This window comes from Adiantum capillus-veneris, chromosome 2, assembly GCF_014529385.1.
Source record: "Adiantum capillus-veneris isolate H3 chromosome 2, ASM1452938v2, whole genome shotgun sequence".
Classification (NCBI taxonomy): domain Eukaryota; kingdom Viridiplantae; phylum Streptophyta; class Polypodiopsida; order Polypodiales; family Pteridaceae; genus Adiantum; species Adiantum capillus-veneris.
In genome coordinates this window covers 98457328-98472856 of record NC_140932.1, presented here as the reverse complement: position 1 = coordinate 98472856, position 15529 = coordinate 98457328, and the positions used below count along the sequence as shown (strand labels likewise).

Sequence of the window (15529 nt, the reverse complement as noted above, 5' to 3'; positions counted from 1 at the left end):
CTTCACTGCTTGTCCAAAAGAAGAATTAGACTATCACCTACCATGCATAGCTTCATTAGTTCTCAAGAGTGCAGGTTCTTATGGAGTTAATTCCTGATTCAAACGCCCTTTGTAGAACCAACAAATTGAGATTATATAGCCCTGCTATAGCGCTTAGTTCACCCGGGCGGTCTACATGGAATACCAGCTTCGGTACTCCATGTACGTCACCATAGTCGACTCATTGGACTTGCGGGCCATGCATCGCCATCGACCACGACTCACGACGAGCGCTTGGCAGGAGCTTCGCAAGTAGTAGCCAAGTCATCAGCGTGGCCTAGTGCCTACCTAGCGTAGCACTCACTACAGTTTACACAAACCACCTCATCCTTTGGAGATATTTTGGTTCTTGTATATATCTGGAGGGATATCAGTTGTACAGCTTAGTTCTTTGTACGGCTTGGTTCTTGGTCTTGTCATAGTGTTCTAGCTCACAACGTCTTCACAGTTTACACTCGGGACTCCTAGCCTTCTACACTTGACACCAGTTCTTAGTTGAGTTCTGTGTATTGTAGTTATCATTCACTCTAGTGTGCTATGAGTTCATTCCCTGTGTAAGATGACTTCAATGCGTGAGACTTAGAGCACACTGTGAAGGTCTTTTAAATGGACCAAGGATTCAAAGGTATGAAGCACCTTTAATTGATGAGATTGCACATCGATGAATCTTTTCTTGGAGCCACCATAGGCAAGTTAGAGAAACTGCAACATTGAAAAATTGGACAAATTGGCCAATTCAATGACGGACTTTTTTTGGGACATGGCCAATTTGGGAAATGAAATCAATCAATGGAGGAGATAGGATTAGATAAATTGAGAGAGAGAGAGAGAGAGAGAGAGAGAGAGAGAGAGAGAGAGAGAGATTAAATGAAATGAATGTTATATTAACGTCTCCAAAAGGCCAAAATGACCTATGAGACCAATCTGTTACAAAATAGTGAATCTAATACCATGTCTGGGTACAAAAGAAAGAACTAGAACAAAGATACTACTACTAGAATCAATCCTCATCTGCACTCTGGATGTCGAGAGAGCATAGTTGCCAAGAAACGCGTTTCTTCACTCATGAAACGTACGAAACGTTTCTGTATGAGTTTGGACGTTTCAAAGGTAAAGTCAAGGCTCATGTTACATGTAAACCTTGAAGCCTCTTGTTCTTTGTTTCGGTCATGAAATCCTCAATGTCATGAATGTAGCTTCTGTCTTGCTTCTAATACGGAAAGGTAGTCCTCTTTTTCATGTCTAATTGTAAGGTAATGCTTAAAACATAGATCTCAGCTTATACCACTTAAACTTACATACATTTCTTTAGTTTGCACGAAACTTCTGTTTTGGCGTTTCTTTCTCGGACGAAACAGTTTCGAAACTTTGGAAACTCCTTTCAAACGAAACGTTTCGAAACTCCGTGGCAACTATACGAGAGAGAGAGAGAGAGAAATGCAATGAAATGAAATGTTATATTAACGTCTTCAAAAGGCCAAAGTGACCTATGAGACCAGAAAGTTACAATGTGGTGGATCTGATACAAAGTCAGAGTCAGAGTAACAAGATGACAACAATGACAAAAATGAAATGACAAATGTCACAATAAAATACTAGAGAGAGAGAGAGAGAGAGAGAGAGAGAGAGAGAGAGAGAGAGAAATGAAATGAAATGAAATGAAATGGAGTGTTATATTAAACGTCTTCAAAAGGCCAAAATGACCTATGAGACCAAACTGATACAATCTTGGTGGATCGAATTTAATGTCTGGGTACGAAAATAAAAATGGAGTAAAGTAAAAGAATAAAATCATCATCAATGCCCGAGGATGTCCAGCATCAAGCGTTGTCCGAGAAAGTATTGCATCGGTCGCTGAAGAGCTTCGTCAATGTCCACCTCTGGAAATAGTTGTATTGTGCGTCTTCCATGTCGTGCTAGAATAGTCATGATCCTCTGATGGAGCCTCCGTCGATGTCGTGGTCGCCCTCGTAGACGTGGGCATCTAGCTCTCCCAAGCTCAATGGCTCTGTCAACTAATATACCTGGTATAAGTGGGCTCTGAAGTCTACTATGAAGCATGCTCATCTGGCTGCTGAGTCCTCGCTCTAAAGAAGTCAGTGATCTCCCTCTGTGAATGTCTCCCATTGCTTGATCTCCTCAAGAGACTCTCCCTGGGCAGCTCTAGCAAAAACAACCCGGGGCATCTCTGATCCTGATATCTCATGACTCTAGCCAACGGTCCAAAGCCCTCTCTGAATAGACAATGAAAGAAGCCTCGTATCTCATAATATACCGGACAATGACAAATGTGATGAACTTTGTCTCTGGCTCTATATGACACAACTGACATATCCTGGCCTTTGTTGGTACTCTCCTAAATCTGTCAATCTCAATCTCTAGCTGATGCGATGATGTGCTGATCTGACCAATAGCACATCGTATCCCATAAGATAAATGAGTGTCCATATGGGCCAGTCTAATCACATATCCATCCTCTCTTACTTGGAGAAGATGCTCTCTATAGAAAGCCATCTTTGTACCCAACTCCTATATTGGATGGATCCATGTGCTCCTGGTATCTAGCTAAATCAAATCCTAACGTACGAGTCTATTGATCTCTGTCCAAGTGAGAGATAGGGAGGGTGCATCCAAGGAGTACTGGAACGGAGATAGTCTATCCATGCTGAAGCCATGTGACTCAAACCATGATGTCATCTGCCCATACCAGCATGTTGTGTCCCCCTGTAGCGCTAGCTATCAAGATGACTCAAGGGCTAGCCAAGCATATTTATCTCTGGGAAGTTCCCATAAACTATTCATGAAGGATATTGATCTAGTAAGGGCCTCGACCACGAGAGGAGGGGCAGCTAGCTTGGCTCGAATAATCTCATGTGGCACTAAGGCCTTAGCCCGAATCATCTGAGAGATCATAGAGACTAGAGACCTCTCCATACATCTCCATCCATGAGTGCTACCAGATCTGCCACGGTGGTCCACCGAGAGTCCCCAAATCTGAACCCCATAAAGCATAGTTGAAGCCACTAGAGTGTCAAAAAGCCACTGCTTTGTTCGACGTTCCGAACACATCTTCTCCAATCCTCCCAAGGTTGCATAAGCTCTCGTCAATCTAGCCTCTGCTGCTCTCCTCAATGAAAACACCGCTCCACTAAAGACTACCCCAAGATAGGTGTATGCATCTGTATACTCCACCGTCTCCTGGCCATATGTAAATGTGGGTACTGACCTCTTGATCCACTGTGGTGTGGTTTTAAACACCATAACCTTGGTTTTCCCAGGTCAATAGACAATCCACTATCGTGGGCAATTGCACTTTACAGTTTGAGAGAAGAATGGGAGAAGGACGCATCTAGCTCATTGCCCCTCCCCCCCGCCCCCCTCTCTCCCTCGCATGCACCTACCTCCCCCCTTGCCAGCTCTCCTCTCCCCCCTCCTCCCTTGCACTACGTGCAAGCCTCTGTTGCGCGTTGCCCCCGCCTGCGTGCTGCCCCAGCCTGCTCCCCCACACTCCCCCTCCCTCCTTCCTGCTTGTGAGTTATACTCAACACACTTGCATTAACTCCGTCATCTTTGCCTTTCGGCTTCGCCCTCTTCTTTACCAACAGCCGACAGAGAATGGTGGCCCTTGCTCCACCTCAAAGGGACTCTACAGAAGCCCTCTCACCCGACCCCGCGGAGCCGACCCTTCGACTTGCTCTGTAAGGTGCAGCGGATGTGAATGTGTAGCGCGGATAATGTGTCGTGCTCTCTATAGTGTGGGTGCCCCTCAGTGCAATGTGCGTGACAATCTCACTCAAACAAATGGAAACTCTCTCAAACAGAATGAAACACAGAAACAATGGATAACAACAGAGACACAACAATGGACCAGAACATGTGGACTCAACTAGCTCAAAGAACCATGTACAAACTCTCGCGTGGCAGCACACTCAGCTCCAACCCAAGACTCACAGGTACAAATGGGGGTGTCGAGGCTCAGATGTGCAGGGATGGTGAAGCAGTGCTCTGTGCAAGACTCGCTGCTCTCGACGACGATGCTGGACCAAAGGTGAAGCCCATGATGATAATGACCCAGTGGCTCATAAATGTCAGCCACCTAAGCCAATCTCCAAAGTGAGTGGTGGTGGTGACCTGGCCATGATGTTCACTAGACCACCGTCCGTATCCTGCCATGTGTCACTGCCCAGCCCAGCCCACAGAGTCCGTCCAGAGTCCGACTAGTGTGAACCAGGCCAGACCAACCGTACTAATTGAGTGTCCTGTGAAAGTGACACTGTAGCCTGCTATAGGTTGCCCGCCACAAGACCGCTCACCGTCTCGGTGAGAGGAAATATTGAAAAACTAGGAGATACTGAAAAAATGTGAAATAAAACCAATCGGTACTGCATGTATATCTTTCTTGAAGCAGGTGCTTGGCCCACCCATGCAAGAAATGATTGCAGCTGGCAAGAGAATTCAACTTTGGAGGAGGAGGTTTCTTTGCTCGATCACAACACAGGATGGCGGATTCTTATGCAGAGATGATGACAAAGAATTTAAAGAAGTTCCAAGTAGAGTGTGAAGAGCTGCAGCAAACTCTTGGCACTTCTCAAGCTGAAAACCAATGAAGTGTAGTCGCTCTAAAGGAGGCATATGAGAGGCTCTTGAAGGAGTTGCAGAGGCCAGTCGTAGTTGTTGAGGAAGAGCATGAAGGGTTCACAAAGCAGATTGAAATGCAGACTTCTCGACACGAAGCAGAATGAAACGCAGACTCCTTGACGAGAATTTTTGGGTTGCAAAGGGAGCTTGAGGCTACTGAAGATGATCCCGTTTCTTGTTTCTGATACCTACTCTGTGGGTTCTGAAGATGGAAGAATCAAGTTCAACGCCTCAGGAGATTCAATTAAATGTAAAACTTCTGGCTGATCCATCTCCAGTAACATGCCGGTAACTTTTCCTCCGTGATCCTGTTCTAAATGATCTACAAGTGGATACAGCTTCTCGCCCAACATCAATCTCTCTTGTTGAGGAGGAGCTAATGCTAAGGATGATGCCAAAGCTGCAATCGGCATAAAGCTTGTATCAGATGTGCTCGAAGGCATTCCAGCCATTTCATAGCTATTGGCTCCTTGAAGAGATACTTCCTAGCCATTCCTAGACGTCTGAGAGTAGCATAGTGGCCGGTTCCGCCACGAGAAATCATCTGCTGAGGCAGAAGCGGTTGCTGCTGAGGCTAGGTTTATTAGATAGGGCAGGGGTGGGCAGGGGCGAGGGGGAAGGAGCGAGAGGCTAGGGACTAGGGACTAGGGACTAGAGGCTAGGAGCTAGGGGCTAGGGGGCTAGGGGCTAGGGACTAGGGACTAGGGACTAAGGGCGAGGGGCTAGGGACTAGGGACTAGGGGCTAGGGGCGAGGGACTAGGGGCTAGGGGCGAGGGGCGAGGGGCAAGGGACTAGGGGCGAGGGGCGAGGGACTAGAGGCTAGGGACTAGGGGCGAGGGGCGAGGGGCTAGGGACTAGGGACTAGGGGTTAGGGACCAGGGACGAGGGGCTAGGGACTAGGGACCACGGGCGAGGGGCGAGGGGCGAGGGACTAGGGGCTAGGGGCGAGAGGCTAGGGACTAGGGGCGAGGGACTAGGGGCTAGGGGCGAGGGACTAGAGGCTAGGGGCTAGGGACTAGGGACTAGGGACTAGGGGCTAGGGGCAAGGGACTAGGAACTAGGGGCTAGGGACTAGGGACCAGGGACGAGAGGCGAGGGGCGAGGGGCTAGAGGCTAGGGACTAGGGGCTAGGGACTAGGGACTAGGGACTAGGGACCAAGGACTGGGGACTAGGGGCAAGGGACTAGGGGCTAGGGGCGAGGGGCGAGGGGGAAAGGGGGGCGAGGGCGAGGGGGAGAGGGGGAGGGTAGGGCGAGGGGAGGTTGAGGGATTAGCTCGAGGGTGAGGGTAGGGGCGAGGGCGAGGAGGAGAGGGGGAGGGTAGGGCGAGGGGAGGGGGAGGGATTAGCTCGAGGGTGAGGGGGAAATGGGAAGGGTAGGGTGATGGGTAGGGTGCAAATAAAGAGCACGCAGCTATCATGAGCAAGAGAGATATCATGATCTTGGAATTCATCTTGCAGGACGGGTTCGGTGAAGGGAGTTTGCTAGACACAGAGGAGAGCTTTGTTCTGGTCTGAGAAGCAGACACCAAAGGGGTTGATGTTTGAAGGGGAGTGAACTGTTGTAGAAGAGATTTCTTACTGCTTTTATGCTTCTTTATAGGCTCAGGTGGCACATTAGATTGAGTTGCTGTGGAATCATTTGAAGAGGGTGTTCCTTCATGCAAAGAGTGAATAGAGACTCCATAACAAGGCATAGATTTGGTAGCCTCCAACCACTCCAGCAAGTCTTCATCTGACCCATCCGGCGGAGTAGGTTGTTCTAGTTCGGGATTGGACTCCATGGACAGGGAACTATGATGCACCACCGGATCCATTCCGCCTTCAAGGCGAATCGGTTGCATTGGGGAGCCAGGGGTTCGTATCCACATTGCATCGTTTCCCCAATCATGTAGTGCTTTCGTGTGTCGTAGCCATGGTCTGCCAATGAGCAATGGGAAGCCGCCTTCTACCTGGGGAAGGCGAACCACCACAAAATCCAAGCTGAATGTGAAATCTTGAACCTGCAGAGGCACCTTTTCTACAATGCCCAAGGGGTAGACAATCCTCTGGTCGGCCAAAGTCACTGTGAATGGGGCAGGCCTAGTGAGCTGGAGACCCAATGCCAGCATAGTGAATTCAGGCATCAGGTTGATACCCGACCCACCATCTACTATGACCCCTGAGAATTCGCGGCTCATAATAGAAATGGTTAGACGGGGACTCTTGTAATCAATAAGTGAAGCTTCGGGATAGGATATCATGTAGGATTCGGAGGGCTGCACTGGGAGGTGCCCACCACTAGACCCTGCACCAAGGTACAGAGATTGAATGATGGCAAGGGTGTCACTTCGAAAATTTGCATCAAGTCGAAGCATGTCATACAATGACACTTGCTGAAAGGTATTCTTCAATATAGTCTCTGCTGTAGGTTTTTCTCTTGGGATCAGTGTCTTCTCAGTTTCCTTGATCTTTTGTAAGTCAGCAACTGCTTCTAAGAAAGCCCCATCAATATCGGAGAGCATAGTAAAAGATCCTTTCTTAGCACTAGGGAATGGCATGTCAGCTGCTGGAGGAGGTGTAGGCATTGGGGAGGAAAGGGTTGTACCTGCTGGAAAATTGAGGCCGAGGGCTGCCCTCTGAGCTCGTGTGAGGACACCAGCTGGCTCCTCTACCAGCTGCAACTTGTCTTGAGAGGCAATCATATGGGCAGAAAGTGGTGGCTTGGGGTTGGTACTAACTGCTATCAAATTGATCTTGGGAAAGGTGAATTCAGGTTGGCTCTGACTTGGGCTCGCAGAGGTAGAGGCGCGTTGTTTTGGACAATCCTTAGTGTAGTGATCCTGAGCCTCAGGGCAAAGTTGGCACGGAGGAGAGCCTTCTGGCAGAGGGCATTTGCTCTGATAATGCCCATCCTCTCCACATCTGTAGCATAAAATGGGCCTATTGGAGGGACGGAACGGCGGACGAGGTGGTTGTTGCATGGAGTTTGAGGGTGACGTGTAGAAGCTCTGAGGGGTTGAGGGAGCAGGGAGCATTAGCATGATAAAAATTGGGAGATGCGAAGTTGTTGTGCATACCTTGCATAGGAGGTGTTGTCAGCAGAGGTGGCATAGGGTGTTGATGACCATAGGGTGAAACCATGTTGGATGTAGGTGTCAACCCTTTTTGAAGGTTGGGGGCGAGGCTCTGTTGTAGTTGCCGCATTCCCTTCAGATAATAGCACTCTTTGTCATCATGGCCAGGCTTCTCGCAAAAATGGCAGTAAGCTCGAAGTGGATAGTCCTGAGAAGGATGCCCTGGAGATCGACATGAGCTACACCATACCATAGCCTTAGTCTCCTGCTGAGACCTGAGCTCTTGTAGCTCTCTTTTAAGTTGATCATAAGCCTCTTGATGTGGGGGCTTCTCCTGTCTAAGAGAGAAGGATCTCTCTTCCTGAAGGGCCCGCTGTAACTTTAGGGCTTCCAGTTCCCTGCGTAAAGAAGTCAAGGGGTTTGATGGACTGTCCACGAGTACAGGGGTAGTTTCTACCTGAGGAGAGTCAGTGAACAGCTTCCTAGCTCCCTCTATTCTAGTAGCAGCAGCAACAAAGTCCTCCAGACTGGCTTCAGGACGGAGACTTTCTCTGAGCTTTTGTTGAGAAGTCTTAGGCAAAGCCTTTTCTACCCACTTCTTCACCATAAATTCTCCTGGTTGCTGAGGCAGCTTGGCAACCACGGACTTTGTTCTGGTCATGAGCTCAGCAAATGTCTCCTTGGGCTGGAGCAACAGGGTGGCCAACTCATCTAGAATCTTTTCTTGATAATCCCCAGGTCGGAAAGCTTCACAGAACTGTTGTCTTAACATAGTCCAAGTAGCAAAGTGGTTTTCAGCAAACTGACTGTACCATTTATCTGCAAGACCATCCAAGGTGGACGGAAAGAGCACAAGGTAGGCGTCTTCTCTATTGAGGCAACGACCTCTGCAAAGAGAAACAAACCTCCGAGCATGGTCATCAGCATCCTCTGTGGAGAGACCCTTGAAGGTAGGGAACTTGATGTTCACCTTGGCCAGAACACTAGTGAGCTCCTCCATGGCCTCTTGCTCCTGAGCCTGTTGCTCACTAGCTTGCTGTAACAAAATGGGGGAGAGCCTTACCGGAGAAGGTGACCTGGAGGAGGATGTAGAACCGGTTGAAGGAATGGAGGGTATGTGTAGGTATGGGTGATGGTGTTAATATACTTCTACTGGGTACCAAAGGTTGGCGTCGTCTGTGGTAGTACTTCTGGGGGCTCAGTAGTGCGCTTTGACGCTCTAATGATCGCCTTGTATGTGTCATGCAGTAACCACCACCCCAACCAAGCTTTGGGCAAGAAGAACTTCACCTGGTTGAACAGTGGACTAGACTCTACTAGACCAGGCGAGTGACTAGACCAACTGGCCTAGACCAAGATGAGAAGGACTAGACCAAGGACGAGGAGGACTAGACCAGGACGAGGACTGGGTGGACCAAGGCGAGAGAGGACTGGACCAGCAAGGTGAGAGACTAGACCAGCTAGATTAAGCTGTCTAGGGTGAAACTGGACCAGACCAGCACAGGCGAGACGAAGAAAAACCAGCCAGCTGCTTTACTTGTACTCAACAGCGAGTGAGACTTCAATTGAGATCCCATCGTGGTTGCCAAAATGAGAGCACCTGTAGCGCGGATAATGTGTCGTGCTCTCTACAGTGTGGGTGCCCCTCAATGCAATGTGCGTGACAATCTCACTCAAACAAATGGAAACTCTCTCAAACAGAATGAAACACAGAAACAATGGATAACAACAGAGACACAACAGTGGACCAGAACATGTGGACTCGACTAGCTCAAAGAACCATGTACAGACTCTCGCGTGGCAGCACACTCAGCTCCAGCCCAGGACTCACAGGTACAAATGGGGGTGTCGAGGCTCAGATGTACAAGGATGGTGAAGCAGTGCTCTGTGCAAGACTCGCTGCTCTCGACGACGATGCTGGACCAAAGGTGAAGCCCATGATGATAATGACCCAACGGCTCATAAATGTCAACCACCTAAGCCAATCTCCAAAGTGAGTGGTGGTGGTGACTTGGCCACGATGTCCACTAGACCACCGTCCGTATCCTGCCACGTGTCACTGCCCAGCCCAGCCCACAGAGTCCGACTAGTGTGAACCAGGCCAGACCAACCGTACTAACTGAGTGTCTTGTGAAAGTGACACTGTAACCTGCTACAGAATGTTGAACTTTGCTCAAGATGAGTGCTCGGAACTGTGCTCAAGGATTCCTTTTACTTACGGAAGGAAGAGCCTTCCGTTCCTTTAGTGAGAGAGTGCAAATGATCACAAACAAAGTGGTAACATTGCGAATAAAGGTGCTAAGACTGAGAGATAGAGAGAGAACAATACGCACCAGACAAGTTGTCAAACCCTCCTCCAAGGGCCCCTCTCTCGATGGCAAGAGAAGTCTATGCTATTGATTGCACAATCTGATACAAGATGCTGATGCAAGTTCTTGACGCTACGATGCAATGAGATTCTAAGTCGGAGATGACGGCGACGACGAGGTCGGCAATGAGGAGGGCGGCGATGAGGAGGACGACGACTGGCTGAAAACGCTATTTCAGGTGCTGAAAACGCTGGTGTGCATGGCTGAAAACGCTGGTTCCATCTGCTAAAAAAATCTGGTTTTGTCTGCTGGAAACGCTGGACAGCAGGGCTGAAAATCGCAATTTCAGTAGGCTGAAAACGCTGCTATACTGAGGCTGAAAATCGCAATTTCAGTAGGCTGAAAACACTGCTATACTGAGGCTGAAAAACGCAATTACAGTAGGCTGAAAATCGCAATTTCAGCAACTGCAAAAACGCTAGCTTCTTTGGTCTGTTAGCTGAAAAAGCTAGGAGTTCCGCCCCCGGGGGAGGGGGGGTCTTGCTGAGAAGGTGCTTTGTTGGACACTTGGTCCCTGTTGCTGCTTCTGCCAGAAAGTGCTAGCGCTAGGGTTTCTTTTATACTGGCTTGCTAAATTGCCCTACCCAGTTTCCCAACAAAAGTCACTTAAAAGTAAGTGAAAAACGACTAAAATAGGGGAAACAGGTCTATGCACTGTAAAACTGCTCCTGATGGGTACTGGCTATAATCTGATGATCATGTTGTGTGCAACTAGAGGAAATGCATCTACTCTAAGTGCCTGCACATGCATGGTCTGCGAACAGACTCACAAAAGTGCCAGAACACTTCCTAAGCTAGGCTAACTGGACTGAACCCTTGTCTCATGAAGTAGCTTGTCCACGTACACATAGGGTTAGATGTGCACGTGACATACTCTTTCGCCAGAAGAGCAAGCAAGCTTGATGGCCGAGGTGGAACGCTTGAAAGCCACCTCGGTTATCTGCAAGATCATTGGTACTTGACCCAATCGTGGCGAGGTTCGTGATTGCTTTAGACATGACTCCTCTCCGATGTGGGCAAGATCACCGATGTCCAGATCCTTGGGAGAGGGTACTACAAGATAGCGTTCGAGTCTCCAGATATGACGGCCAAGGTGATTTCGAAGAGCCCGCTAGGTATCCGGGTAGCTCGAGCATACTTCAGACGATGGCATCATGGTTTCGACCCTGCTACAGATGTGCTTGAGGAGGCGGCCGACCTGCCTATCTCAATCTGCTTCCCAAGTCTGAGGCGAGAGTACCTCCCTCTTCTCACCGGAATTGGTTCCATGTTTAGGACAGTTCTGGAGTTTCCACGCACTGCAGCTTCAGTTGTGGCCAAGGCCACAAGTCTACCTATTCTGCAGGTTCTTGTTCAAGACACAGACTACCTCTCGAAGGTGATATTGTTGCCTCGGGTAAGCGGGGGTTAGATCAGACACAGTGTGGAGTATTCGGGTCTCCCGAATCAGTGCTTCATTTGCAGACAGATGGGCCACTTAGCAAAGGCCTATCCTCGCAGGAGAACCCGACCCACAACGCATGCGCAGCCTCCCAAGGTTGAGCATGCCCAGCAGACAGCTACCAAGGACACACAGGCTAGTACCTCGACAAAGGCCAGCGATCAGACAACTAACGGTTAGCAACAGGTGCCTGGCCGCCGCCAACAGGGACAGGCTAAGGGCTCCCCACACTGCTCCCCCAGATAGCCGACTCCCTACAGCTCAGCAGCATTAGGTTCTGACAGGGAACCGTTTTGACCCCCTTCAGCAAGACCCCCCTGAGGAGGCTCCCTCCGCCTTAGCTCCGGCGCCTTCACCACCTCCCCCTCTGCCTCCCCCTCCTCCACCTTCACCCCCACCTCCCGCTCCTCCTCTCTCCCCGGTGGAACCCTCAGCCTCATCTCCCGACCCATCCGACACTCCTCCTCAAACGCAAGGGTCTGGACACGCATCTACAACGAGGTGATCTTTGGGAGGTGCTTTCGTTACAAGCCGCATGGCTCAGGAGGGACAGCCCCATCTAAGGTCGCCTCTTCTTGTTCAGACTTCTCCTTTTGCAACAGTCCCTCGGTGTTTGACCAGCTTTGACATTCGCAGACAATGAGACTTCTTCGACTACATCTTCACACGTTTTCTAGGTGATCCTTCTCCCGACCTGGAGGAGGCTTTCTTTTGAGTCCATGTCCTCTTTCTAGCAGCTCGAGGGACTGAGGCTCTGGACACAGCAGTAGGCTTCTCCTTTCTGCTGTACGGCAGGAATCCTACAAAGTGGACCCTGCACACAGTTCTTGACTTGCTCCAGGTCCAAGCCACTGAGTTCTCACACCACACCGGGGACCTAGGGGTGACAGATCTAGTACAAACTCTTTGGCCCTTAGCCAAGTTCAGTGTGATGCCGCCGGATGTAGCAAGTTGCAGCCACATTGTGGTGCATTTGTTTGCTGACACTCAGAGCCCCCCTTGCTATGTATTTGTACATGAGGATTCGTGGACAGAGGATGTAGCCCTACAGGCTGCAAGTTCGGCTTGGGTGGGACAGTCACTTCAGACGCGCTTGTCTAAAGGTCGCTTGGATGCGGATTACTCCCCATCCAAACCGGCCTCAAAGATAGCGAGGTTGGTTGTTGTTGCAGCATCTGTTTTTTCTCATTGACTCCGTGAGGATTGCCTCATGGAATGTGCAAGGATTGGGAAGGCCCCAATTTCAGCGTCAGAGGGGTGGGTTGCGTCAAAAGCTTCAGCAGCGATGCCTTGTGGGTGGTGAGATTGATATTCTTATGCTATAGCAGCATCATATCTGTGAGAGCCGCATTAGATGATGTGGTCACATTTTGTGTGGTCGCTATGAGACATTTTAGTCAGATGCATTTGGACCTGGAGGTATCCAAGGAGGGGTATGTACGACTATAGCGGATTATTGGCAGTAGGCCATTGTGGACAGAGGTATTATTGTGCCAGGCAGAGCTCAGTGAATTACTATGCAGGTTCAAGGTCGCCTTATGGGTTTCCTCAACATATATGCGCCCAATGTGGCAAGTGCACGAGCAGAGTTTTGGTCTCATGTTGTTGAGTCCTTGCCACATGCAGAGCAGTTGTATTGGGAGGGACTTCAACATGTTGGAGGACCCCTCTGACAGGATTGGAGGTGACCATGCTACGGTGCACGGGGCTGAGTAGGCATCTTGGGAGCGGCTATGTATGACTATGAGGGTTTCTGATGTTTGGCAGCACTCAGGTTTTGTGAGACCCCCAGACAACTTGTCTTTCTCTCGCTCTGACTACAGAGTGAATCTATCTAGGATAGATCGCTTCTATGCCAGTGACCACATTTGTGACATGGGGGGATCTATTTGCATCCTGGCAAGGACTACTTTTTCCGACCAGGCGCAAACGGTTCTCAAGGTGACAGACAGACAGAGGAGGGGCGATGCAATGCTACACATCCCCAAGAGGATCTTGCTGGATCCAGAGTTTAGAGAGCGAGTGGAGGCACTTTGGATAGAGAGTTTGGACATACAGAATACCCCTGCTGGTAGAGTGGCCTCTAGCTTGGCAGAGCTTAGTCGCTTCTTCCTTCAAGAATCTGCATCTCCCTTGGCTGCACCCAGGAAGGAGGCGAAGCGTCTTCGAAGAGGCATTGCTTCCCTACAGAGGATGCAGGAGCAACATCCAGACAGTCCATAGTTGGAGGAGCAATTACAGCAGGCTAGGCACGAGTTGACTAGCATTGAGCGGCACCATGAGTTTGCCTTCCACTAACAGGCATCTCAGTGGATCCAGGTAGGTGACAGAGTTACTAGGGAGTTCTTTAAGACAGTGGGGCCACACCATGCACACATTAGTGTTAGTCAGTTGAGGAGGCCCAATGTGTCAGTTGCTTCAGAGCCTGAGGATATGCGTGCAATTGCTCCCGATTTGTATCGTGATCTGTTGTCAGTTGAGCCACAGTCAGAGCGCCAAGATGCATGCAAAGAGCAAGTTTGGGCACAGATACCTTGCCTTGTTACCGAGGAGATGCGACAGAGACTTGAGCTTCCCCTCCAGCTAGAGGAGCTGCATGAGGCCCTCAGAGCACTCCCACGTGGTAGTTGTCGCGGCCCTAGGGGAGGATGGTTTGACTCCCAACCTTTCCTTGGAGTACGGGACTTGCTTGCTTCAAATCTTTACAACGCATTCCAATACGTTTTGCACACTGGCGAGATGCCTGACACCATGAGTGAGGGCTTCATCTACCTGATCCCCAAGGAGGGAGGCTCCTTGGATGAGATTCGGCAATGGTGACCCATTACCATCCTCAACTCATCCTACAAAATTCTAGCAAAGGCTCTGAGTTTGAGGATTCAGCCACTACTAGAGAGCATTATACATGGGACTCAGACAGGTTTTGTCAAGGAACGTAGTATCCTTGACAACATCTTCACTTTTTGGGAGGCGTCTGCGTGCCCTCGTGTGTCTCCGAGGAGAGGACTTGGTGATACTCCTTCTCGACTTTGAGAAGGCCTACGACAGAGTTGACTAGGACTTCCTAAAGGGCACTCTGCGCAAGATGGGTTACATAGATGCTTGGATCAGAGGTGTGCCAGCTCTCTACAAGTGTGCGCACAGTCAAGTGCTTTTGGCAAGGGGACGAAGGGAGCGCTTCTTGCTCACGCGTTCGGTCAGACAGGGTTGCTCTCTTGCCCCCTCCTCTTTCTGTTCTATGCTGAGGCAATGAGAAGATTCTTGACTTCTCAGCAGGTTGGCCTACGTGGTCTTGAGCTCCCTATTAGGGCAGATGAGCTTCTTGACGCTGAGTTTGCCGACAACTCAGCCTTGTACTTGGAGGGCCAAGAGGCTAATCTGCACAGATGTAAGCAGGCTCTTGAGGTGTTTTGTTGTGCATCAAGGTGCACTCATCAATTGGAGCAAGATACTTGCTTTCTGAGTCGGCACTGCTCCTACGCCTGATTGGTCGCCAGGCGAGGGTTTCAGATGGATTCCCCCAGGGACTGCAGTTCGCTACTTGGGTTGCCAGGTTGGCCTGGACTTGTCTCCTGAGCAGCAGACTACCCCCCTCCTCCTGTCCATCAGGAGAAAGTTGCTACATTGGAGTTCGCCACGGCTCTCTTTGGCAAGCAGAGTTATAGTGGCCAACTAGGTGTTGTTGGCTACTATGTGGTACATTACATGTTGCTGGATCTTCTCGAGCTGCTGTATCAACCAATTAGAGAGGCTGATCAGGAAAAAAATTTTGTCAGGGCACGACACTCAATTAGCCCGGGCCAAAGTAGCCTAGCAGGTCATCACTACCATGTTCTCAAGGGGGGTCGGGGATCATGGACCCAGCACAACAGAGCAGAGCCCTCCTTGGGAAGTTTGTTGTCAGAGGCCTGCTTCCACCGGCGGAGCCCTGGAAAACGTTGTTGCTTCAACGGCTTAGAGCTAGAGTGCCTCATGCAAGAGGCCCTT

General features: G+C 49.9%; 2 protein-coding genes across 3 annotated transcripts in view; both read right to left on the bottom strand.

Moving 5' to 3' along the window:
* LOC147463265 (ubiquitin family protein) overlaps window positions 1–15529 on the bottom strand; it is a 109515-nt gene that overhangs the window by 28946 nt on the left and 65040 nt on the right. The gene's annotated exons all lie outside the window — the stretch shown is intronic.
* On the bottom strand, window positions 7325–8692 carry LOC147463266 (uncharacterized). The gene has a single exon (XM_086528316.1). It carries the CDS (start codon window positions 8502–8504, stop codon window positions 7599–7601), a length of 906 nt encoding a protein of 301 aa, XP_086384442.1. The 5' UTR covers window positions 8505–8692; the 3' UTR covers window positions 7325–7598.

What these genes read in the sequence shown, in the direction of transcription:
- LOC147463266 (XM_086528316.1), bottom strand. Translation starts at nt 8,504, where the DNA reads ATGTTAAGACAACAGTTCTGTGAAGCTTTCCGACCTGGGGATTATCAA.